Here is a 27,759-nt window from a genome sequence, read left to right on the forward strand (position 1 = left end):
GGCTTCATCCTTGGGTTGTAAGGATCCCCTGGAGAAGGGAATGACAACCCACTCCAGTACTATCCCATGTACAGTGGAGCCAGGCAGGCTACAGTCCAGGGTGTTGCAAAAAGTTGGACACAATTGAAGTGACTTAGGCAGCAGGCAGCAAAATGTGCTGTACAGCAGAGTAGAAACTCTGAGTCTCCTGATCTTCCTGACTGGAAGGAAAGCTCTGGCTAAAGTGTACTCTACACTACTCCTTGTCCAGTTTCTTTAGAGAATGAGTAATAATGAGTACATACTGAAACCAAAATCATGTTTGATTTTCAGGAAATATTCAATATGTTCAGTACTGAAAATAGAATTAATCATTACATTCCTAAGACCTCAAACAGCAGCTCAACTGGTTAAACTGAAATTGATAAATAAAACACTGAGACTTTAATGGTAGTAACTACCATTTGTTTAATTGTTTATATTCTCTATTTCAAGAATAGATTATTTTAAAACTTATTTCTGAATCATGTGGCATATTTTGGGAGTAAGTCTTTGATCTTTGGCTTGATAAACTGAGGAATGGACAAGAATCCAGTGGAGTAGGAGAGGAGTCTCTACTAATCAATGGCTGGTTACTTCCGTGAACCATTCCAAGGATTCCAGGCCAACTGCTAAAAAAACAAACAAAAATACTACTACTCTCTCTTTTTCTTCTTTTCAGTTTTACTAAACTTCCAGCAAAAAAACAGGCAACATTTAGTGACCAGGAATGTAACAGTTGCCACACAGGCTAGCAGGAAGCCAATCACATCCAAAGAGTGGTGCTGGAACCAGGTGAGGTCATAGAATGCTGGTCGAAGGTGCTTGGCTCCTTTGTGGCGCATGACAAACTCAACCCAGAAGACTGCTCGGTCCAGGGGTTTCACAGGCTGATCGTGGTGAATTCTTGATAACTTCATCGCATTCTCTTTATAGCTAAAATTGAATATATAAATAACAACTTGAAAAGTTTATTAAGGACACCATATACCTAAAACTGTTGTATATTATTAAAAGTATATTGCATAATTATATGATATGTGTGATAAATGAGATCACTGAGACTACAGAAAGCACATGACAATTTGTTTCCTCTTGATATGATATGATATGATATATTTCTAGATATGATGGCCTATCAGTTGGAATGTGATGGATGCTTTATAGTCTCAGTAATTATTGGAGGTAGGAGAGAAAATAATTGCCAGTTGGAAATAGCATTCTGAAAGTACAGAAATAGGAATGGATTAATATGTAGCTTGAGAATATAGAATTTTGATCTCACTTGCTGAGTGCGGCACTGGGAACATGATAGTGTCAGGAAGCAGCATTGAGGGCAGATTTATGGAAAAGAGATCCTTTTCTCACCCCTTCACTCTTCCCCAGGTTCGATCTGGAGTATCAGTGTTAATAAGACTTCAACAGTAATAGGAAATGGTTTTGGTTGGTGATCTTCATGGTCCTGACATTCCAGATGCAAACAAAAAGCTTCATGTGACCCTCTGGGCAAGAAGTAGGGCTTGAGACTGAATAGATGCTGCAATTTTTGCTTCAGGCTACCGAGGGCTGCATAGGCAGTGGTGAGATGGAAGGATGGCAATTGTTAGAACACTAATCCTTCTAACTTCTGTCAAGGAACAGACCAGGGTTTTGATTTAAGGCTTTGAATGGCTGACTTAGAAGCAAGATTTCATTGGGTTTGTGAATGAAGGGGATTATTCACCCACGCTGAAGGGCAGTCATCATTGATAGAAAATACAGAACATTGCCTTGCAGAAAATGGTGGAACAGCATGTAAAAAGTTCTGAGGAAGAGAACTATAAACCAGAATAACTTAAACAAATCCCTTTTCCCCTTTGGTTTTAAAAAACCAGGCATGTCTTTTTAAATATACAAGAATATAAGGAATAAGTACCTCTGAATACATCTCAGGAAAACAAACAGTATCAACAGAAGTTCCAAGACAGACATGGTAACAAAATATTTATCAGATAAAAGTTAATAAAATGAATTGAAAAACTATGATAAAACACAAATTGCATCATTAAATCAATATAAATCTGAAATTAATGCTAAATGATATTGGAAATTGTGGTCATGGACAAGATGTACATGTTATCAACTTTGATAACATTACATTGATAATATAGCAAACAAATCTAAGATGTGATGTTTAAAGCACGCTGATGGAACCTGGGGCCTGTATTACAGAGTGATGTAAGTCAGAAAGAGAAAAACAAATATCATGTATTAATATTGGAACCTAGAAAAAATTGTACTGATAATCCCACTTGTACAATAGGAATAGAAATGCAGATATAGAGAACACACTTGTGAATACAGCCAGGGTAGGAGGGGATGGGATGAAACGAAAGAGTAGCACTGACGTATATACACACCATGTGTAAATTAGATAAAGCCAGTTAGAAGTTGCTGTATAACACAGGGAGCTCAGCCTGGTGCTCTGGGGCTTCCTAGGTGGCTCAGTGTTTAAAAAAAAAAAAAAAAAATTTGCCTGCCAATGCAGGAGATGCAGGAGACTGAGGTTTGATCCCTGGGTCAGAAGATCCTCTGGAAAAGGAAATGGCAACCCACTCCAGTAATCTTGCCTTGAGATTTCCATGGACAGAGGAGCCTAACGGGCTGTAGTCCATGAGGTCACAAAGACTCGGACATGACTGAGCGACACACACAGACACAGAGATGGGATGGGATGGGGGTCAAAGGGAGACTCAAGAGGGAGGGAATATATGTATACTTAAGGATGATTCACATTGTTGTACAGTACTAACCAATATGACATTGTAAAGCAATTATTCTCCAGTTATAAATAAGTTAAACCAAAATGAGAGATACTGATAGGAAGTTAAGTGACTTCATAGTGAAAAGTCATTCAATACTGAAGAAAATGAAATATTTTAAAAATTATTTTAATCTTTAATGTCAATGCTTATTTATAGATTTATGTCAAAATTTTACTAAGAATTTATCTGATATTAAAGAAGTATTTATCCAAGCCTGGCAATTCTTTTAATTTTATATAGTTTCTTTCTCCAAAGAATATATTTGTTTTATTTATATGAAATAGAATTACATAATAAATTTAATCTTTCATTATTGAGAATTTATTTATGATCACAGCTAATCATCATGTTGTAAAAAGTTTATTTATTTATTACTCATACCTGTGCCTTATTATTCAAAGCTTGTCTCACCAGTCTCCCAAGTCCTAGGTCCTGAAAACACCACTCTGCTCTCTGTTTGAATTTCTAGATTGCATGTATAAGTGACATTGAATAATATTTGTCATTCACTGTCTGACTTACTTAACTTGGCCAATGCCATGGTTTCACAAATGACAGTATTTCCTTTGTCCTATTTCTGAATAATGTTCCTTTACATACATGTACCACATCTTCTTTATTCATCCACTGACAAACACTTAGGTTTTAGTCATATCTTCATTACTGTGAATCAAGCTGCAATTAGCACTGGGGTGAAGATATCTCTTCCACATTCTGTTTTCATTTCCTTAGATATATATCCAGAAGTGAGATTACTCAGTCTCAGTGAGTGAAAGTCGTTGAAAGTCATTCAGTCGTGTCCAACTCTTTGCTACCTCATGGTCTATACAGTCCATGGAATTCTCCAGGCCAGAATAATGGACTGGGTAGTCTTTCCCTTCTCCAGGGGATTTTCTCAACCCAGGGTTTGGATCCAGCTCTGCCACATTGTAGGCAGTTTCTTTACTAGCTGTGCCACAGGGGAAGCCCAAGAATACTGGAGTGGGTAGCCTATCCCTTCTCCAGTGGATTGTCTAGTAGTTCTATTGCTAATCTTTTGAGGAGTTCCCATATTAATTTCCATAAGGGCTGTATTAAATTACATTCTCACCTGGAGTGCACTGGGGTTCCTCTTTTACAACATCCTCACCAATACCTCTTAGACCTTGTATTTTGATGATGGCCATTCTAATAGTTTCAAGCTGATCTGAAACTCAATATTTGAAAAACTAAGATCATGGCATCCAGTTCTATCACTTTGTGTCAAATAGAAGGGGAACAATTGGAAGCAGTGGTAGATTTATTTTTTGGGGGCTCCAAAATCACTGCAGACAGTGACTGCAGCCATGAAATTAAAAGAAGCTTGCTCCTTGGAAGGAAAACTATGATAAACGTAGGCAGTGTATTAAAAAGCAGAGACATCACTTTGCCAACAAAGGTCCACATTGTCAAAGCTATGATTTTTCCAGTAGTCATGTATGAATGTTATTTTGTGCATGTGTGCTCAGTCAAGTCTGGCTCTTTGAGACTCCATGGGCCGTAGCCCTTCAGGCTCCTTTGTCCAAGGAATTTTCCAAGCAAGAATACTGGAGTGGATTGCCATTTTCTACTCCAAGGAATCTTCTCAACTCAGGGATTGAAACTGCATCTCCTGTGGCACCTGCATTGACACATGGATTCTTTACCACTGGACCATAAAGAAGGCTGAGCAACAAAGATTTGATGCTTTTAATTGTGGTGCTGGAGAAGACTCTTGAGAGTCCCTTGGACCACAAGGAGATCAAACCAGTCAATCTTAAGGAAATCAACTATGAATATTGAGTGGAAGGGCTGATGCTGAAGCTGAAGCTGAAGCTCAATACTGTGGCCACCTGATGCAACGAGCCGACTCACTAGAAGAAACCCTGATACTGGCATAGATTGAAGGCAAAAGGAGAAGGGGGCGGCAGAGGATGAGATGGTTAGATAGCATCACCAACTCAATGGACATGAATTTGAGCAAACTTTGGGAGATAGTGGAGGACAGAGGAGCCTGGCATGCCACAGTCCATAGGCTCACAGAGTTGGACACAACTTAGTGAATGAACAGCATCAACAACAATTGTAACAGGTATGAGGTGGGATTTTGATTTGTATTTCCTGATGCTTAGTGACATGAAGCCCTTTTTCATGTATCTGTTGGTCATTTGCATGTCTTCTTTAACAAAATATCTATTTAGTACCTCTGCTCATTTAAAAAAAAATTTGTTTTTTTTTTTTGCTATTGAGTAATGAGTTCCTTCAGAGAAGGCAATGGCAACCCACTCCCGTACTCTTGCCTGGAAAATCTCATGGGTGGAGGAGCCTGGTAGGCTGTAGTCCATGGGGTCGGGAAGAGTCGGACATGACTGAGCGACTTCACTTTCACTTTACACTTTCATGCATTGGAGAAGGAAACGGCAACCCACTCCAGTGTTCTCGCCTGGAGAATCCCAGGGATGGGGGAGCCTGGTGGGCTGCCGTCTCTGGGGTTGCAGAGTTGGACACGATTGAAGCGAATTAGAGCAGCAGCAGCAATGAGTTCCTTATATCATTTGTATATTAATCTCTTATCAGATGTATACTTTTCAAAATGTTCTCCAATTTTGTAGATTCCCTTTCATTTTACACATCATTTATTTTTCTGTGCAGAAGTTTTTGAACTTGATATAGCCCCACCTATTGAGCTTTGCATTGGTTCCTTGTAGTTTTGGTGTTATATGCCAAAATTTGTTTCTAAGACCCTTGTCAAGTAACTTTTCCTCCTGTTTTAAGATAGCAGCTTTATGGTTTCAGGTCTTTTGCTTAAGTCTTTAGTCTATTTCTAGTCAATTTTTGTAGGTAATGTAATATGGGGGTCCAAATTTCATTTTCCTGCATATAATTATTTAGTTTCCCCAGTACTACTTATTGAATAGATAACACTTTTCCTATAGAGTATTCTTCACTTTTTTTTTTCAAATATTTTTCAACTTTACATATGAGGGTTCGTTTCAGGGCTCCTAATCCTTTCCATTGGTATGTATGCCTATTTTTATTCCAATGGCATTTAAAAAAAATTACTATAGCTTTGTAGTACAGTTTGAAATAAGAAGTGGGATGCCTCCAACTTCGTTATTTCTTGGGATTGCTCTGGTTGTGATCTCTTGTGGTTTCATACAAATTTAGAATTTGTTTTTTCTATGTCTGTGCCCCAGAAGGCCTTAGAAATTGGTCACTCAACCCATTCTTCATTTTCTGCCAAGGAATTCTTTCTAGCTGAAAGTTCTCTCTTGGTGATGAGTAATGCTGGCTTGGGGGTGATGCTGGTAAAATAAAACTGTCATCATTCTGTTCTTGTGTGATTTATCTCAGTTTTTTTGTTCTACTGTGTTGCTAAAATTTCTTACATGGCCTTTAGGGCACTCCCAGAGATGATTTTGTTCATAAATAGTGTCTAATTGTTGTTCTTTGCCAGGGAATGAAGAGGCTGGGGTCTTCTCTACTTCCTTGGATCTCTCAATTTTTCTTCATTCACTTTTTCTGTTTTTCATTTAAAATATACCAATATAAGAAAATTTTAACTAACAAGTATAGTCCTATTTTTAAACAAAATTATTTATATTATTTTCTATTTATAAATTAACACTATTAATTTCTATTTATAAATTAGCACAAGGAAATAGTGGAAGTTTCTAAACTGTCATTCATTATAGCTACATGAGGAGAGTTGAGTGAGTTTTTATTTTTATTTACCTTTGTTTTTGTCATATTGCCTAAACTCTTTATAGTGATAATATCTGCAATTTTTAAGAAATAAAAGTACTGTTATTAATACAAATTTGTATCTTTTCAACAATAGCTCACTTTCTTTAAATAAATGTAGTATTTCTTCAAGATTGTAGTCTATCATTCATTAGTGGTAGGTGACAAAGTACTTTCACAAAATTTAGGAAACATAAAATAATCTAATTTGCTATTAGGTATGTGCTGGTGATCGTGTAAAAGTTGTCAATTTAAAAATTTATGAAACTATTCTTCAAGAAACAAGATGTTTCTTCTTAGAAAAGAATATATTCTCTACTCACAAAGGGTTGTTAATAACTGCTTTCAAAGCATTAAGCAGATTTTCACTTGTCATTCTTTCCAAGTCTACATCAACGGCTGCCCCTTTGGCTTTCATACGAGCAACATTATCATACTGATCACCAAACATAGGAATTCCAACCATAGGGACTCCATGGTAAATAGCTTCATAGATCCCATTGGTTCCACAGTGAGTGATAAAAGCTCTGGTTTTTGGATGACCTAAAAATTAAAATTAAAAAAATATTATTATTCTGTTGTAAGAGTGTCAGAAACAGAAAATCACGATACCTTCATAAATCATTAATTCTATTAAGTGACATCTTCTATATAATTCTATGCCATGAGGCCTCATATAAATTCTTATAGGCTCCAAAGAAATCAGCAATTAACTACTCCAGCTAAGTATAATTAGTGATTCCAGCAAGTAAGTCATTCTACAGACAACTGAGAATTTTCCTGCAGAATAAACGATGAAGAGTACTTGTCATTTGACAAGTTATTGGAGGGAGAATACATCAACAAAAAAGAATGGAAGGACTGAAGAAACCAAATATTTTTGTTAGTGGGAAAATACTTTTGTTGATGGGAAAGGGGTGGTGAGATGTGCAGGGTTTCCATACCAGAATGTTAGCATCAGTTCAGTTCAGTTCAGGTGCTCAGTTGTGTCCGACTCTTGGTGAATCCATGGACTTCAGCTCACCAGGCTTTCCTGTCCATCACCAACTCCTGGAGTTTACTCAAACTCATGTCCATTGAGTCGGTGATGCCATCCAAACATCATCCTCTATCATCCCCTTTTCCTGCTGCCTTCAATCTTTCCAAGCATCAGGGTCTTTTCAAATGAGTCAGTTCTTCACATCAGGTGGCCAAAGTATTAGAGTTTCAGCTTCAGCAACAGTCCTTCCAATGAATATTCAGGACTGACTGCCTTTAGGATGGACTGGTTGGATATCTTTGCAGTCCAAGGGACTCACAAGAGTCTTCTCCAACACCACAATTCAAAAGCATCAATTCTTCAGTGCTCAGCTTTCTTTATAGTCAAGCTCTCACATCTATACATGACTACTGGAAAAACCATAGCCTTGACTAGATGGACCTTTGTCGCCAAAGTAATGTCTCTGCTTTTTATAGGCTGTCTAGGTTGGTCATAACTTTTCTTTCAAGGAGTAAGCATCTTTTAATTTCATGGTTGCAATCACCATCTGCAGTGATTTTGGAGACCCCAAAAATAAAGTCTGACATTGTTTCCACTGTTTCCCCATCTATTTCCCATGAAGTGATGGGACCAGATGCCATGATCTTAGTTTTCTGAATGTTGAGTTTTAGGTCAACTTTTTCACTCTCTTCTTTCACTTTCATCAAAAGGCTCTTTAGTTCTTCTTCACTTTCTGCCATAAGGGTGGTGTCATCTGCATATCTGTGATTATTGATATTTCCCCCAGCAATCTTGATTCCAGCTTGTGCTTCATTCATTCCAGCATTTCTCATGATGTATTCTGCATATAAGTTAAATAAGCATGGTGACAACATACAGCCTAAACGTACTCCTTTCCATATTGGGAAGCAGTCTGTTGTTCCATGTCCAGTTCTAACTGTTGCTTCCTGACCTGTATGCAGATTTCTCAAGAGGTAGGTCAGGTGGTCTGGTATTCCCATCTTTTTCAGAATTTTCCACAGTTTATTGTGATCCGCACAGTCAAAGGCTTTGGCATAGTCAATAAAGCAAAAATAGATGTTTTTCTGGAACTCTCTTGCTTTTTTGATGATCCAGCAGATGTTGGCAATTCGATCTTTGGTTTCTCTGCCTTTTCTTTAACCAGTTTGAATATCTGGAAGTTCACAGTTCATGTATTGTTGAAGCCTGGCTTATAGAAGGCTTGGAGAATTTTGAGCATTATTTTACTAACATTTGAGATGAGTGCAATTGTGTGATAGTTTGAGCATTCTTTGGCATTGCCTTTCTTTGGGATTGGAATGAAAACTGACCTTTCCCAGTCCTGTGGCCACTACTGCATTTTCCAAATTTGCTGGCATATTGAGTTTATCATACAAAAAGGCTACAGCAATTACATGTGTACTCTGTTTAAGCATTTAACTCTATAGTAATAGAGAGCCATTTGTATTATAGATGGTGAAATGGTTTGCCAGATTTTTTCCCCCATATGGTTGTAGTAGGCAAAAGAGAATAGAAGTGGGATAAAATGGATGAAGAGAATCAGGAGGTTTCTGCAATATTCTATACAAAAGTTAATGGGAGCCTGATATAAAGATACTTTATTTGACTTTGATTCTCAGGAGGGAGAGACTATATCATAAGTGAGAGAATTATAAATTTGATATTTGTGTTACAGTTTGACAAAGATCCTTGACCAAAGTCTAGTCAGACTTCCCTGAACTCTTCTCCACTAGAATTTTATTTTGGTTCTACTTTATCTCTGCATTGCCCAATTTTAGCAAGCACTCTACTAAGTCAGTTTAACAGATCAGTGTTGATGTCTGATCATCTTTTATAGCTGCCACCTCTTCTCTCACTATCCCCCAAGTGATATGTGATGACCTTAGCATGCCTTCAGTAAGAATCTAATTAGGTTAGTTTTGCTAGACTGTTCCTTTGCACCTGACATTTGCTCTTTCTAATTTTCCATACAATGAACTTCCACTCACTATGCTCTTTTGTGATAAATTCTCCTATTTTCCTTTCTGCATGCAGCGTTGAATCCAGGCTCTCTGTCATATTATAAAAGTCCATTCCACTAATAACTATACTTATCATGATGGTTTTGAAAAAAGTTTGCCTTAGTCTTTAAAAAGTGTCAGGAATAATCTTTTCTTTTACAAACTCCAGAAGAAATGTGAAGAAAACATTAAAGCTTTTTTTTTGGTTGCTGTTATTTTAAATACAAATTTGTTGGATTTATCTGTTATTGAGCAATCAGTCACATTATCCCTCATTCAGCTATGTTTATTTTTCTTTCTTTGGTCTTACCAAGAAGATCATTCTGTGGAATCCATTTATACAGTCGGGTATTGGCTCCTAATGTTTCTGGTTTTTTTCCTGTGTATCTCCACAGAACCTATTAAGATAAATGTCTTTATTAGAAGATTTTAAGAATCACAACCTGTCAAAAGAAAGCGGTTAACCTAGGATTAATCAGGTCTGATGCCTCTAGGTGATAAACAAGCAAACTGAGGCCCTAAGTGATTAGGTAATGAGTGTTTTTAAGCCATTGACACTACAACCATATTTTCTAAGGCTTGAAACAATGTAGTCATTAGGTTATCATCCTTGGATTAAATGTAACTTGTAGATGAAGAAAAATGACAATCTGTATCTGAAACAACAACATACTGGTATTACTAGGCTACTCTGGTAAAGGGGATTTTTGAAACAAAATTTTCAGAGGCAAAGGGGAGGGATATTATTTACCTCTTTTGATCTTTTTTTAATATAGTTACCAGTAACAGAAACTCATATAGTAAAATACTGGTAATGATATTTTTCATTTTAAAGTATTGTAACTATATGATCAACCTAGATAGCATATTCCAAAGCAGAGACATTACTTTGCCAACAAAGGTCTGTCTAGTCAAGGCTATGGTTTTTCCTGTGGTCATGTATGGATGTGAGAGTTGGACTGTGAAGAAGGCTGAGCACCGAAGAATTGATGCTTTTGAACTGTGGTGTTGGAGAAGACTCTTGAGAGTCCCTTGGACTGCAAGGAGATCCAACCAGTCCATTCTGAAGGAGATCAGCCCTGGGATTTCTTTGGAAGGAATGATGCTGAAGCTGAAAGTCCAGTACTTTGGCCACCTCATGTGAAGAGTCGACTCATTGGAAAAGACTCTGATGCTGGGAGAGATTGGGGGCAGGAGGAGAAGGGGGCGACAGAGGATGAGATGGCCGGATGGCATCACTGACTCGATGGACGTGAGTCTGAGTGAACTCCGGGCGTTGGTGATGGACAGGGAGGCCTGGCATGCTGCAATTCATGGGGCCACAAAGAGTCGGACCCACTGAGCGGCTGAACTGAATTATTGAGTCTGGTGGCATTAAAAACATCCACAGTGGTGTGTAACCATCAACTCTAACTGCACACTGAATATTTTCATCATCCTTCATGTCAGTTCTGTATCATTAAATAACTCCCTATTCCTCTCATTCCCTAGCCCCTGATAACTTCTGTTCCACTTTCTGTCTCTATAAATTTGATTACTTTGGTAACAAGTACAAGTGGAACCATGCAATATTTTTCTTCCACTGACTTAGCATTATTTTATTTCAGGGTTCATTCATTTTGCAACATATCAGAATTTCCTTTCTTTTTTAAAGTTGAATAATGTTTCATTGGCTTCCCCGGTGGGGGAGCACAGGCCATAGTGACAGCACACAAAGTGTGGCCGAGAGGAGCTAACCCACGTCCGAGGTCAGGGGTGTAGGCTGGGAGGAGCAACCCCACCTCCAAAGATCAGTGGCTGCAAGGGTGCAGGAGGGCCTAGAGGAGCTATTCCACATTCAAGGTCAGGAGGTGCGGTAGTGAGGAGATACCCCTCGTCCAAGTTAAGGAGCAGTGGCTGTGCTTTACTGGAGCAGCTGTGAAGAGATACCCCACGTCCAAGGTAAGAGAGATACAAGTAAGACAGTAGGTGTTGCAAGAGGGTGTCAGGGAGCAGACACACTGAAACCATAATCACAGAAAGCTAGTAAATCTAATCACACTAGGACTACAGCCTTGTCTAACTCAATGAAACTAAGCCATACCCATGGGGCCACCAAAGACAGGTGGTCATGAGGGAGAGGTCTGACAGAATATGGTCCACTGGAGAAGGGAATGGCAAACCACTTCAGTATTCTTGCTTTGAGAATCCTATGAACAGTATGAAAAGGCAAAATGATAGGATACTGAAAGAGGAACTCCCCAGGTCAGTAGATGCCCAATATGCTACTGGAGACCAGTGGAGAAATAACTCCAGAAAGAACGAAGGGATGGAACCAAAGCAAAAACAATACCCAGTTTTGGATGTGACTGGTGATAGAAGCAAGGTCCGATGCTGTAAAGAGCAATATTGCATAGGAACGTGGAATGTCAGGTCCATGAATCAAGGCAAATTGGAAGTGGTCAAACAGGAGATGGCAAGAGTGAACGTCGACATTCTTGGAATCAGTGAACTAAAATGGACTGGAATGGGTGAATTTAACTCAGATGACCATTATATCTACTACTGTGGGCACAAATCCCTCAGAAAAAATGGAGTAGCCATCATGGCCAACAAAAGAGTCCGAAATGCAGTACTTGGATGCAATCTCAAAAACAACAGAATGATCTCTGTTAGTTTCCAAGCAAACCATTCAATATCACAGTAATCCAAGTCTATGCCCCAACCAGTAACGCTGAAGAAGCTGAAGTTGAATGGTTCTATGAAGACCTACAAGACCTTTTAGAACTAACACCCAAAAAAGATATCCTTTTCATTATAGGGGACTGGAATGCAAAAGTAGGAAATCAAGAAACACCTGGAGTAACAGGCAAATTTGGCCTTGGAATAAGGAATGAAGCAGGGCAAAGACTAATAGAGTTTTGCCAAAAAATGCACTGGTCATAGCAAAAACCCTCTTCCAACAAGACAAGAGAAGACTCTGCACATGGACATCACCATATGGTCAACACCAAAATCAGATTGATTATAGTCTTTGCAGCCAAAGATGGAGAAGCTCTATAGAGTCAACAAAAACAAGCCCAGGAGCTGACTGTGGCTCAAATCATGAACTCCTTATTGCCAAACTCAGACTTAAATTGAAGAAAGTAGGGAAAACCACTAGAGCATCCAGGTATGACCTAAATCAAATCCCTTATGATTATACAGTAGAAATGAGAAATAGATTTAAGGGCCTAAATCTGATAGATAGAGTGCCTGATGAACTATATGGAATGAGGTTCATGGCATTGTACAGGAGACAGGGATGAAGATCATCACCATGGAAAAGAAATGCAAAAAAGCAAAATGTCTGTCTGGGGAGGCCTTACAAATAGCTGTGAAAAGAAGAGAAGCGAAAAACAAAGGAGAAAAGGAAAGATATAAGCATCTGAATGCAGAGTTCCAAAGAATAGCAAGGAGAGATAAGAAAGCCTTCCTCAGCAATCAATGCAAAGAAATAGAGGAAAAAAACAGAATGGGAAACACTAGAGATCTCTTCAAGAAAACTAGAGAGACCAAGGAAACATTTCATGCAAAAATGGGCTCAATAAAGGATGGAAATGGTATGGACCTAACAAAGCAGAAGATGTTAAGAAGAGGTGGCAAGAACACACAGAAGAACTATACAAAAAAGATCTTCACGAGCAAGACAATCACGATGGTGTGATCACTCACCTAGAGCCAGACATCCTGGAATGTGAAGTCAAGTGGGTCTTAGAAAGCATCACTACCAACAAAACTAGTGGACGTGATGGAATTTCAGTTGAGCTATTTCAAATCCTAAAAGATGTTGCTGTGAAAGTGCTGCACTCAATATGCCAGCAAATTTGGAAAACTCAGCAGTGGCCACAGAACTGGAAAAGGTCAGTTTTCATTCCAATCCCAAAGAAAGGCAATGCCAAAGAATGCTCAGACTACCGCACAATTGCACTCATCTCACACACTAGTAAAGTAATGCTCAAAATTCTCCAAGCCAGGCTTCAGCAATACGTGAACTATAAACTTCCAGATGTTCAAGCTGGTTTTAGAAAAGGGAGAAGAACCAGAGATCAAATTGCCAACATCTGCTGGATCATGGAAAAAGCAAGAGAGTTCCAGCAAAACATCTATTTCTGCTTTATTGACTATGCCAAAGCCTTTGACTTTGTGGATCACAAAAACTGTGGAAAATTCTGAAAAAGATGGGAATACCAGACCACCTGACCTGCCTCTTGAGAAATCTGTATGCAGGTCAGGAAGCAGTAGTTAGAATGGGACATGGAACAACAGACTGGTTCCAAATAGGAAAAGGAGTATGTCAAGGCTGTATATTGTCACCCTGCTTATTTAACTTATATGCAGAGTACATCATGAGAAACGCTGGGCTGGAAGAAGCACAAGCTGGAATCCAACATTGCCGGGAGAAATATCAATAATCTCAGATGTGCAGATGACACCGTGCTTATGGCAGAAAGTGAAGAGGAACTAAAAAGCCTCTTGGTGAAAGTGAAAGAGGAGAGTGTAAAAGTTGGCTTAAAGCTCAACATTCAGAAAATGAAGATCATGGCATCTGGTCCCATCACTTCATGGGAAATAGATGGGGAAACAGTGGAAGCAGTGTCAGACTTTATTTTGGTTGGCTCCAAAATCACTGCAGATGGAGATTGCAGCCATGAAATTAAAAGACGCTTACTCTTTGGAAGAAAAGTTAAGACCAACCTAGACAGCATATTCAAAAGCAGAGACATTACTTTGCCAACAAAGGTCCATCTAGTCAAGGCTATGTTTTTTCCATTGGTCATGTATGAATGTGAAAGCTGGACTGTGAAGAAAGCTGAGCACTGAAGAACTGATGCTTTTGAACTGTTGTGTTGGAGAAGACTCTTGAGAGTCCCTTGGACTGCAAGGAGTTCCAACCTGTCCATTCTGAAGGAGATCAGCCCTGGGATTTCTTTGGAAGGAATGATGCTAAGGCTGAAACTCCCGTATTTTGGCCACCTCGTGCAAAGAGTTGACTCATTGGAAAAGACTCTGATGCTGGGAGGGATTGGGGGCAGGAGGAGAAGGGGACGACAGAGGATGAGATGGCTGGATGGCATCACTGAGTCGATGGACGTGAGTCTGAGTGAACTCCAGGAGTTGGTGATGGACAGGGAGGCCTGGCGTCCTGCGATTCATGCAGTCACAAAAAGTCGGACACGACTGAGCGACTGAACTGAAATGAACTGAATGTTTCATTGTATGTATATATATATATATATATATATATATATATATATATATATATAAATGAGTTCTTAGTCTCTAAGTCATGTCCACCTCTTTGAGGCCCTACTGACTGTAGCCCACTAGGCTGCTCTGTCCATGGGGATTCTCCAGGCAATAATACTGGGGTGGGTTGCCATGCCCTCCTCCAAGGTATCATCCCAACTTAGGGATTAAACCTAGGTCTCCTGCATTGAATGTGGATTCTTTACTGTCTGACCTCCAGGGAAGCCTATATATATATATATATATATATATTGCAAAGCAGAAATAGAGACACAGGTGTAGAAAACAAACGTATGGATACCAAGGGGGAAATCAAGTGGGATAAATTGAGAGATAGGGATTGACATATATACACTAGTGATACTATGTATAAAATAGATAACTAAGGAGAACCTATTATAAAGCATAGGGAACTCTACTCAATGCTCTGTGGTGACCTAAATGTGAATGAAATCCACTAAAGATGGGATATATATATACCTATAGCTAATTCACTTTGCTGTACAGTAGAAACTAATACAGCATTGTAAAGCAACTATACTCCCATTAAAAAAAAAAGTTATTTATCCATTCATTTTGCTATCATGAATATTCTTGCTATGATTCAATTCAGTTCAGTTAAGTCATTCTGTCTTGTCTGATTCTGTGTGACCACATGGACTGCAGCAGGCCAGGCCTCCCTGTCCATCGCCAACTCCTACAGTTTACTCAAACTCATGTCCACTGAGTCAGTGATGCCATCCAACCATCTTATCCTCTGTAATTGCCTTCTCCTCCTGCCCTCAATCTTTCCCAGCATCAGGGTTTTTTCAAATGAGTCAGTTCTTTGCATCAGGTGGCCAAAGGATTGGAGTTTCAGCTTCAGCATCAGTCCTTCCAATGAATATTCAGGACTGATTTCCTTTAGAAAGGACTGGTTGGATTTCCTTGCAGTCCAAGGGACTCACAAGAGTCTTTTCCAACACCACAGTTCAAAAGCATAAATTCTTCAGTGCTCAGCTTTCTTTATAGTCAAGATCCCACATCCATACATGACTACTGGAAAAATCATAGCTTTGATTAGACAGACCTTTGTTGGCAAAGTAATGTCTCTTGCTTTTTAATATGCTGTCTAGGTTGGTCATAGCTTTTCTTTCAAGGGGCAAGTGTCTTTTAATATGGCTGCAGTCAACATGTGCAGTGATTTTGGAGCCCAAGAAAATAATATCTGCCACTGTTTCCACTGTATCCATGAAGTGGAAACATCTATTTGCCATGAAGTGATGGGACCAGATGCCATGATCTTAGCTTTCTGAATGTTGAGTTTTATGTCAACTTTTTCATTCTGCTTTTCACTTTCATCAAGAGGCTCTTTAGTTCTTCACTTTCTGCCTTAAGGATGGTATTATCTGCATATCTGGGATTATTGATATTTCTCCCAGCAATCTTGATTCCAGCTTGTGCTTCCTCCAGCCCACCATTTCTCATGATGTACTCTGCATATAAGTTAAATAAGTAGGGTGACTATATACAGCCTTGATGTATTCCTTTTCTTTTTTGGAAGAAGTCTGTTGTTTCATGTCCAGTTCTAACCGTTGCTTCCTGACCTGCATACACACTCTCAGGAGGTCAGTCAGGTGGTTTGGTATTCCCATCTAAGTGTTTTCCAGAGTTTGTGGTGATCCACACAACCAAGAGAGTTCCTGAAAAAAACATCTATTTCTGCTTTATTGACTATGCCAAAGCCTTTGACTGTGTGGATCACAATAAACTGGGGTGTTGGAGAAGACTCTTGAGAGTCCCTTGGACTGCAAGGAGATCCAACCCATCCATCCTAAAGGAGATCAGTCCTGGGTATTTATTGGAAGGACTGATGTTGAAACTGAAACGCCAATACTTTGGCCACCTGATGAGAAGAGCTGACTCATTTGAAAAGACCCTGATGCTGGGAAAGATTGAGGGCAGAAGGAGAAGGGAATGACAGAGGAAGAGAATGTTGGATGGCATCACCAACTCGATGGACATGGGTTTGGGTGGACTCTGAGAGTTGGTGCTGGACAGGGAGGCCTGGTGTGCTGTGGTCCATGGGGTCACAAAGAGTTGGACACTACTGAGCGGCTGAACTGAACTAAACACAATCAAAGGCTTTGGCATAGTCAAAAAGCAGAAATAAATGTTTTTCTGGAATTCTCTTGCTTTTTCAGTGATCCAAAGGATGTTGGCAATTTCATCTCTGGTTCCTCTGCCTTTTCTAAAACCAGCTTGAACATCTGGAAGTTCACAGTTCACATACTGTTGAAGTCTGGCTTGGAGAATTTTGAGCATTACTCTCTTAGTGTGTGAGATGAGTGCAATTGTGTGGTAGTTTGAGCATTCTTTGGCATTGCCTTTCTTTGGGATTGGAATGAAAACTGACCTTTTCCAGTCCTGTTGCCTCTGCTGTGTTTTCCAAATTTTCTGGCATATTGAGTGTAGCACTTTCACAGCATCATCTTTTAGGATTTAAATAGCTCAACCAGAATTCCATAGCTGCCAGTAGCTTTGTTTGTAGTGATGTTTCCTAAGGCCCACTTGACTTCACATTCCAGAATGTCTGGCTCTAGGTTGGTGATCACACCTCACGATTATCTGGGTCATGAATATCTTTTTCGTACAGTTTTTCTGTGTATTTGCCACCTCTTCTTAATATCTTCTGCTTCTGTTAGGTCCATGCCATTTCTGTCTTTTATTGTACCCATCTTAGCGTGAAATGTTTTCTTGGTATCTCTAATTTTCTTGAAGTGATCTCTAGACTTTCCCATTCTATTGTTTTCCTCTATGTCTTTGTATTGATCACTGAGGCAGACTTTCTTATCTCTCCTTGTTATTCTTTGGAACTTTACATTAAAATGGGTATGATTATTGATGTGCAAATATCTGTTTTAATCCCTGGTTTCAATTCCTTTCAATATATGGGCCAAAATTAAAATTTCTAAGTCATATGATCCTATGTTTAAATTTGCAAGAAATCATAGGAATATTTTCCACGACAGATGCATCATTTTTCACTCCTAGTAGCAGTACACCAAGTTCCATTTCTCTATGAACACTTGTTGGTAGAGAACCAACACTTGTTATTTTCTTCTCACCAACACTTGTTACCAACTTACCAACTTGTTACCACTTCTCACCAACACTTGTTATTTTCCTTTTATTTTTCTTTTCTGATAATAGCTATCTTAAAGAGTGAAGTGTTATTTCTATGTGCCTTTGATTTGCATTTCCATAATGATAAATGAGCTTCTTTTCATATACTTTTGACTATTTGTATCTTCTTTGTAGAAGTCTACTCAAGTACTTTTTCATATTTCAGCTAGATTTTTGTTGTTATTGTCATTGCTATTGAGTTGTAGCAGTGTTTTATGTATTGTGCACCTTCATTCTTTATCAGATACATAATTTGAAAAGATTTTCTCACAATCTGCATATTTTATCTCACTTTCTTAATAGTATCTTTTGATGCACAACGTTCTTAATTCAAAGAAGTCTAATTTATATATTTTTTCTTTCTGCTTTTGCATTTGGTGTCTTACCTATGAAAGCAGAATCCACTGTGGTAAAATTTTCCCTTAGGATTTTCTTGTAAAAGTGCTGTCATTTTACTTCTAAAGTCTCTGATAGATTTTTGACTTGATTTTTTGTGTATGTCATAAGGTGACCATTCAGTTTGCTTCCTTTGCATGTGGATTCAAGGTCTTCTCTGCTAGTCTTCTGGTTATCCTCATTAATAGTTAATGAGAGCAATAAATTATTGCTCTTTGGTATGCCAGAGGGAAGAAGTGAGCTCAGGGTCTTCCTACTCTGCCATCCTGGCTGCACTTCTCTCATAGTTTCTTATAATCCTTTTCATATCTATAAAACCATTAGTAATCTCTCTAGGTTCATTTCTGACTTTAATTATTTTCATTTATTCTTTTTTTCCCCTTTTTCCAGTTTAGCTAATGTTTTGATAATTTTGCTGATCATTTCAATGAACTAGCTTTCAGTTTTATTGATTTACTATTTCTTTTAACTTTTTTTATCTCTGCACTAATCTTCGTTATTTCCTTCTACCAACTTTGAATATAGTTTGACTTCTTTTTGTAGTTCTTTAAGATATAATATTAGGTTATTGATTTTAGGTCCTTCTTCATCCTAAACGTAAGCACGTTTACCTATAAATTTCCCTCTGATCCCTGCTTCCTCTGCATCTCTTGTTTCAATCTCTTCTGTTTCATTAATTTAAAAACTATTTTTAATTGTTCTTGGGATTTATTCTTTGACCTATTTATTCTTAACTTCAAAACATACAAAAACTCTGTTCCTTAACATCTCCATCCAAGCCTTTCTGTAACTGATGTCATAAATTACATATTTAATCAGTGTTCCTAATTATATAAATTAATAATCATTTTAATGTATTTTTAAAAAGTATTGAGAACATTTTAAAAAATTGGACTTACAACCAAAAGTGCAGGAAAAACAATGACGTTTGCTTTGTCCTGTTTGCCTTTTTCTTTTAATACTTTTTTTGACCACCATGTGGCAGGTGAGAGGGCTTCCCTTGTGGCTCAGCTGGTAAAGAATCCGCCTGCAGTGTGGGAGACCTGGGTTTGATTCCTGAGTTGGGAAGATCCCCTGGAGAAGTGCTACCCACTCAAGTATTGTGGTCTGAAGAGTTCCATGGATAGTCTATGGGGTCGCTGAGAGTCGGACACAACTGAGTGACTTTCACTCACAACCAAAATTAGAATGATACCAGCATTTAAAATTACCTTTGTTTTTACCTTTACTGAAGCTATTTATTTATTCATGTGGTTTGTGTTACTTTCCAGCATCTTTTCCTTTCAGCCAAAAAGAGTCCCGTTTGCATTTTTTTATTGGCAAAGTGCAGCAGTGGTAATGAGGTACCCCAACTTTTGTTTTTCTGGTAATATCTTAATTTCTACCTCACCTTTAAAGGAAATTTTGCCAAATAAAATTCTCAGTTAACGCTTTTTTTTTTTTTTCCTTTCAGCAGTTGGAATTTATCAATCTACTGCCTTCTGGATTCCAGAGTTTCTGATGAGAAATTTGCTGATCATCTTAGGGATGAATTACTTCTGTCTGGGCTTCCCTGTTGGCTCAGATGGTAAAGAATCTGCCTGTAATGTGGGAGACTTGGATTCGATCCCTGGGTTGGGAAGATCCCTTGGAGGAAGGCATGACATGACTGGAGAATCCACAGGAACAGAGGAGCCTAGCAGGCTACAGTTCATGAGGTCACAAAGAGTTGGACACGACTGAGTGACTAAGCACAGCACTTCCATCTAGTTTCTTTCAGGATTTCCTCATTGTCTTTGACTTCTGACAGCTTGATTTTACTTTTTTTTTTGTATAGATGTCTTTGATTTTATTCTACTTGTAGTTCTCTAACTTCTTGAATTTTTAGATTCACGATGTCTTTCATTAAAATATTTCATGCCATTATTTCTTTAATATCCTTTCTACCCATTTCTCTTTTCCTAGAAGTCCCACAATTTTTATGCTCATTCATAGGGTGGTGTCCCACTGTTGTTTTAGGGTTCACTTTTCTTCATTTGTTTTTCTTTTGAGTCCTCCAATTTGATAATTTCAATTATCCTTTCTTCAAGTTTGCTGATACTTCTGCATGGTCATGTCTGATTTGGAACCACTGATGTGAATTTTTCATTTTAATTATTGTAATTTTTAGCTCCAGAATTTTTTTTGTTCTTTCAATTTCCCCCTTTATCAGTATTTTACTTCATTTCTACTTCATTTCCTTCTCTTTATTGTTCTCTTTCTTTGGCTCTCTGTGCATCTTTAAGACAGTGGTTTTAAAGGCTTTTTTCCAGTAATTGCAAAATCCAGGCTTCCTCAGGAATAGTTTCTCTCAATTAATTTTGTTCCTTTGATTGAAACATATTTTATCTAATTTTTTATCTTGCCGTATTTGTTGAAGACTGTACTTTTGATTTTTATAATGTACTAATTCCAGAAATCAGATTCACCCTTCTTCTTAGTGTCTAATTTTCTTCTTCTTTTTTTTTTTTTTGATTGTTGAAGAATTTATCTTTTCCAGGAATCAGGCTATGGTTAAAGCCTTAGGACTTTAAGGTCTTTTCAGGACTTTTATGAACCTGATTCTTTCCCTGGATATGAATAAAGCTTTCTAAATTTCACTGTATGTGAGTTTTTTTTTTTTAATAGCCTAATTCTTTAATGTCTGATTCTCAAATGAAGGAAAAAAGGGACATAATTTTAAAAAATAGTACTGATTTTTTTTTTTCTCCAAATGAGTTGGACTTTAATTTTTTTTTTTTTTTAGCTATACCTTGAGGCACGCAGGATCTTAGTTCCCAACCAGGGATGTAACTCATACTCCCTGGTATAAACTGCCAGGGAAGTTTACAGGAAGATATTTTTACAATAACAATAATCTCAGCTATTGACTGGTGATTGTTAGACACTGGGGTAAGTACATTCATATGTTGTCTCTTTTTATTCTCCATAACAAGTCTATGAGGGAGGCATTATTTACACATTTTATATATGAGGAAAACTTCAAGTTAGAGTTTATCTAATTTTCTTGTACCAAAGCCAGGATTGAAACATGCTCTATATGACTCTAAGCCCATAATCTTAACTCAGTAAGCAAGTAAGTCCTTTGAGTCTGAATTCTGTCATTTGTTCTGTTTTTTTTTTTTTTTTCTTTTTTTTAAATAGACTTGTTCTGATTTTTCATGGATTATAATAGTCCCCTCCTATGTATGAACTCAACATCTAAAATAACCATTTATGCTTATGGTTATTAAGCATATGCATTAAGCATATTTATGCTTATGGTTATGCTTATGGTCAAACTTATAACAAGTTTAAGCCTCTACTTTCAGAAATCATTCACCATTTGAAGGATGGTGTCTAATAAGTGGACCTGAATAACTGAATCTTCTTAAATGTGTCAAATTTTCCAAACATCTAACCCATTGCATTAATCTCTAGATTTATGTTTATTCTAATTATACTGTATCATAAAGGTTAAAACATATAAGCTTCTGATAATGGGATTTGAAATAATTGTGGCCAATATGTGCGACTACAACTCAGTGATCAAGGGCACTAATCATCAATAGGCTAAAGAACCCCAATATGTGAAGAATAAGGCCTTCATTGCCCATCATGATGCCAGTAAATTATACCAGGTACACAGGCATGCTGACTGCCAGCAGGTTGGATAATGAGGTTTTGAAGCTGGTACTGTGCTAAAGGGCTGAAATGACCAAATTAACTACAGTTTACCAGTCTGGCTTTACCCTTCAAGTTGCGAGTACTCAGAGTTCCAATATGGTTACTTCAGACAGCTTCTTTTTTAAAAAAATTTGTATTGGAGTATAGTTGATTTTAAATATTGTGTTAGTTTCACATGTACAGCAAGGTGATTCAGTTATACATGTGCATATATTCACCTTTATTAGATTTTTCCCTATATAATTCATTACAGAGTATTGAGTAGCATTCCCTGTGCTCTACAGTAATTCTTTTTATATATTTTATATAAAGCATTGTGTACATGTCAATTCCATTCTCCCAATTAATCCCCCCTATCCCTCTGGTAATCATAAGTTTGCTTTCTGTATCTATAACTTTATTTCTGTTTTGCAAATAAGTTTCATTTGTACCCCTTCTTTAGATTCCACATATAAGTGATATCAAATGCTCTCAGTCTTTAACTGTCTGACTAATTTCATTCAGTATGACAATCTCTAGGTATACTCACATTCGTGCAAATGGCATTATTTTGTTCCTTTCTGTTACTGAGTATTCCATTGCATATATGTACCACATCTTCTTCACCCATTCTTTGTCAATGGACGTTTAGGTTGATTTCATGTCCTGACTATTGTAAACTGTGCTGCTATTGAACACTGTGGTGCATGTGTCTTTCTGAATTATGGTTTTCTCCAGATATAAGCCCAAGAATGGGATTGTTGGATCATTAGGTAGCCCTATTTTTAGTTTTTTAAGGGATCTCCATACTGCTCACCATAGTGGCTGTACCAATTTACATTATCATCAATATTTTTTTACATTTATTTATTTTAATTGGAGGTTAATTACTTTACAATATTGTATTGGTTTTGCCACGCATCAACATGGTATACACAGGTATACACGTGTTCCCCATCCTGAGCCCCCTCCCACCTCCCTCCCCATACCATCCCTCTGGGACATTATCACCAATATTGTAAGAGTGTTCCCCTTTCTCTTCACCCTCTCCAGCATTTACTGTATGAAGATTTTTTGATGATGGTCACTCTCTTCAGTGTGTGATGATACCCCATTACAGTTTTGATTTCTATTTCTCTAATAATTAGTGATGCTGTCCTAATTTTCATGTGTTTGTTGGCCATCTTATGTCTCCTTGAGAGAAATATCTAGTTAGATCTTCCACATTTAAAAAGTTTTAATTGAGCTGCATGACCCGGTTGTATATTTTAGAGATTAATTCCTTCATTTGTAATTTTTTTTTCCAATTCTGATGGTTGTCTCCATTTTGTTTATGGTTTCCTTTGCCTGCAAAAGCTTTTAAGCTTAATTAGGTCCCATTTGTTTGTTTTTGTTTGTATTTCCATTACTCTAAGTGGTGGATCAAAAATATCTGATTGAGTTTTATGTCAGAGAGTACTCTGTCTATTTTTTCCTCTGAGAGTTTAATAGTATTTGGTGTTACATTTAGGTCTTTAATCCATTTTGAGTTCAAATTTATGTATAGTCTTAGAGAGTATTCTGATTTTATTCCTTTAAATGTAGCTATCCAGTTTTCCCAGCACCACTTATGAGGAGACTCTTTTTTTTCCACTGTATATTCTTGCCTCCTTTGTCATAGATTATTTGGCCATAGATGTGTAAGTTTATTTCTGCAGTTTCTTTCCTGTTTCATTGATCTATATTTCTGTTTTTTTTTTTTTTTTTTTTTGTGCCAGTACCATATTGTCTTTATTACTGTAGCTTTGTAGTACAGTCTGAAAATGGGGAGCCTGATTCCTCCTACTCCATTTTTCTTTCTGAAGATCACTTTGGCTATTTGGGGGGTTTTGTGTCTCCATACAAATTGTACATATTTTTTTCTATTCTAATTCTGTGAAAAATGCCATTGGTAATTTGATAGGGATTGTGTTAAATCTGTAGATTGCTTTGGGTATTATAGCCATTTTTCACAATATTGATTCTTCCAAACCAGGAATATAGTAAATCTCTCCATCTGTTTGTGTTATCTTTGATTTCTTTCATCAATGTCTCATAGTTTTCTGAGTATAGGTCCTTTGCCTCCTTTGTTAGGTTTACTCATAGGTATATTTTCTTTTAGATGTGATAGTAAATGAGATTGTTTTCTTAATTTTTCTTTCTGGTCTTTGTTGTTAAGTACATAGGAATGCAAGAGATTTCTGTGTATTAATTTTGTATCCTGCAACTTTACCAACTTCATTCTTGAGCTCTAGCAGTTTTCTGGTAGCATATTTAGGATTTCAATGTATAGTATCATGTCTTCTGCAAATAGTGAGAGCTTTATTTCTTCTTTTCTAACTTGAATTCCTTTTTATTTTTTCACTCTAACTGCCATGGTTAGTACTTCCTAAATGAACTTCTCTGGATAGTAGAAAAAGTTGAGGTGACAACTAGAAATAAGAAAACCTCAAATGGTAAAGGTACCTAGTAAGGAAAACACACAGTAAAGACAGGATAACATCCACACACAAATATGATATTGAAACCAGCAACTGTGACAAGTGGAGATTACAGATGTAGGAGACTGGAAATGCATTTTTGAAATGATATTTGAAAGTAAAAGATCAACAACTTAATACAACCTTGTTTATATGTGAAAGTGAAAGTCGTTCAGTCGTGTCTGACTCTTTGCGACCCTAAGGGTATATTCCAAGTATATTCTAAGTCCATGGAATTCTCTAGGCCAGAATACTGGAGTGGGCAACCTTTCCCTTCTCCAGGGGATCTTTCCAACCCATTGGATTGAACCCAGTCTCTCACGTGGATTCTTTATCATCTGAGGCACAAGGGAAGCCAAGAATGCTGGAGCCGGTAGCCTATTCCTTCTCCAGTGGATCTTCCAGACCCAGGAATAGAAGTGGGGTCTCCTGCATTGGAGGCAGACTTTTACCAACTGAGCTATCAGGGAAGACCCTTGTGTATATATATATATATAGACTGCTATATCAAAATCTTATGGGAAATGCAAAGCAAAATCTGCAGTAGATTCACACATAAAAGAGAAACAGCAATCAAAACACAAAGCAAAATATGGTCATCCAGCCACAAGAGAAGATGGGAAGAAAGAAAGGGAAGAAAAAAATCTGTGGAAACAAACCCCAAACAATTAAGAAAATGGCAACAGGAGCATACATATTGATAATTCTCTTAAATGCAAATGGATTAAATGCTCTAACCAAAAGACATAGATTGATAATTGATAAAGAAAACCAGACTCATATATATGCTGTCTACAAGAAACCTAGTTTAGACCTAGGGACATATACAGATTGAAAGTGAAGAGATGGAAAAAGATATTCCAAGAAAATGGAAAGTAAAAGAAAATTGAGGTAGTAGTACTCATATCACACAAAATAGACTTAAGATAAAGATTGCTACAAGAGAAAAGGAAGGACACTACATAATGATCAAGGGATCAATCTAAGAAGAAGATATAACAGTTTTTAAAGTATATTCACCCAACCTAGGAGAGCCTCACTATATAAAGTAAATGCTAACAGCCATAAAAAGGGAAATCAATAGTAACATAATAATAGTGGGGACACTTACACCAATGGGCAGATCTTCCAGACAGAAAATGAATAAGAAAACACAAGTCTTAAATGACATATTAGATCAAATAGATTTAACTGATATTTATAAGACATTCCATCTGAAAGCAGCAGAATACTGTTTCTTCTCACGTGCACACAGAGCATTCTCCAGGATAAATCACATGTTGGGTCACAAAGCAAATTTTGGTAAATTTAAGAAAATTGAAATTGTATCAAACATCTTTTTCTGATCACAACACTATGCGATTAGAAACCAAGGGGAAAACAGGGGGAAAAATTAAAATAACACAAACACATGGAGGCTAAACAATGTTACTAAACAACCAGCATATCACTGAAGAAATAAAACAGGAAATTAAAAAAATAAATCTAAAGACAAATGACAAACAAAAATGCAATATCCAAAACATAGGGGACACAGCAAAAGAAGTTCTAAGAAGGGAAGTTTTTAATAATACAATCTTAATTTAAGTAATAAGAAAAAACTAAAATAAATAACCTACCCTTCCACCTGAAGCAGCTAGAGAAGGAATACACAAAACCAAAGTTAGTAGAATGAAAGAAGTCATAATGATCAAAGCAGGAATAAATGAAATAGAGACAAAGAAAACAGTAGCAAAGATCAATGAAACTAAAATCTGGTTCTTTGAGAAATAAGCAAAATTAATAAAATTTTAGCCAAATTCATAAAGCAACAAAGGGAAAGGGCTCAAATCAATAAAATGAGAAATAAAAAAGAAGTTACAATGCACAATACAGAAATACAAAGGATCATAAGGGACTACTAGAAGTAACTGTATTCCTTTAAAAGACAACTTGAAAGATATGGACAAATTCTTAGAAAAGTACAGTCTCCCAAAACTGAACTGGGAAGAAACAGAAAATATAAACAAACCAATCACAAGTACCAAGATTGAAACTGTGATTTAAAATGTTCCAACAAACAAATGAACAGAACCCAGTAGCTTTACAGGCAAATTCTGTCAAAATTTAGAGAAGAACCAACACCTATTTTCCTGAAACTCTTTCAAAAAATTGCAGAGGAAGCAATGTTGTGAAGCTCATTATATGAGGCCATTATCACCCTGATACCAAAAATAGAGATATCACAAAAAAAGAATATTACAGGCCAATATCACTGATGAACATAGATGCAAAAATCTTTAACAAAATACTAGCAAACTGAATCCAACAATGCATAAAAAGGATCATACACCGTAATCAAGTGGGATTTATTCCAGAGATGCAAGGATTGTTCAGTATACACAAATCAATTGATGTGATACACCACATTAACAGTTGGTAAAGAATCTTTCAGTCAGTAAAGAATCTGCCTGCAATGCAGGAAACCCAGGTTCAATTCCTGGGTCAGGAAGATCCCTTGGAGAAAGAAATGGCAACCCACTCCAGTATTCTTGCCTGGAGAATCCCATGGACAGAAAAGCCTGGCAAGCTACAGTCATGGGGTCACGGGAGTTGGACACAACTTAATGACTAAACCACCACCACCACCACATTAACAAACTGAAGAGTAAAACCATATGATCATCTTAACTGATGCAGAAAAATCTTTTGACAAAATTCAACACTCATTTATGATAAAAACTAGAATGTGGGCATAGAGGAATGCTACCTCAGCTTAATAAAGACCATATTTGACAAACCCAGGGCTTCCCTGATAGCTCAGTTGGCAAAGAATCCACCTGTGATGGGAGACACCCCAGTTCCATTCCTGGGTTTGGAAGATCTGCTGGAGAAGGGATAGACTACCCACTCCAGTATTCTTGGGCTTCCCTTGTGGCTCAGCTTATAAAGAATATGCCTGCAATGCAGGAGACCTGGATTAGATCACTGGGTTGGGAAGATCCCCTGGAGAAGAGAAAGGCTACCCACTCCAGTGTTCTGGCCTAGAGAATTCCATGGACTATACCCATGGGTTGCAAAGATTTAGACATGACTGAATGACTTTCACTTTCATGAAAAACCTATAACAAACATTACTCTCAATGATTAAAACTGAAAGCACTTCTTCTAAGACCAGGAACAAGACAAGGACGTTCCCTCTCGCCATTTTTAATCAACATAGTTTT

General features: G+C 37.4%; 1 protein-coding gene across 1 annotated transcript in view; it reads right to left on the bottom strand.

Annotated features, from left to right (window-relative positions):
* Nucleotides 1–422: 422 nt before the first annotated feature.
* Nucleotides 423–27,759, bottom strand: part of LOC133249634 (UDP-glucuronosyltransferase 2C1-like) — a 38,500-nt gene continuing 11,163 nt past the window's right edge. The window contains exons 4-6 of the mRNA XM_061420364.1: nt 9,874–9,961; nt 6,887–7,106; nt 423–954 (exon numbers count right to left, since the gene is read on the bottom strand). Of these exons, the coding sequence (XP_061276348.1) occupies nt 675–954; nt 6,887–7,106; nt 9,874–9,961 (588 nt within the window). The 3' untranslated portion in view covers nt 423–674. The remainder of the gene's footprint in view (nt 955–6,886; nt 7,107–9,873; nt 9,962–27,759) is intronic.

Source organism: Bos javanicus, chromosome 6 (genome assembly GCF_032452875.1).
Source record: "Bos javanicus breed banteng chromosome 6, ARS-OSU_banteng_1.0, whole genome shotgun sequence".
Lineage (NCBI taxonomy): Eukaryota > Metazoa > Chordata > Mammalia > Artiodactyla > Bovidae > Bos > Bos javanicus.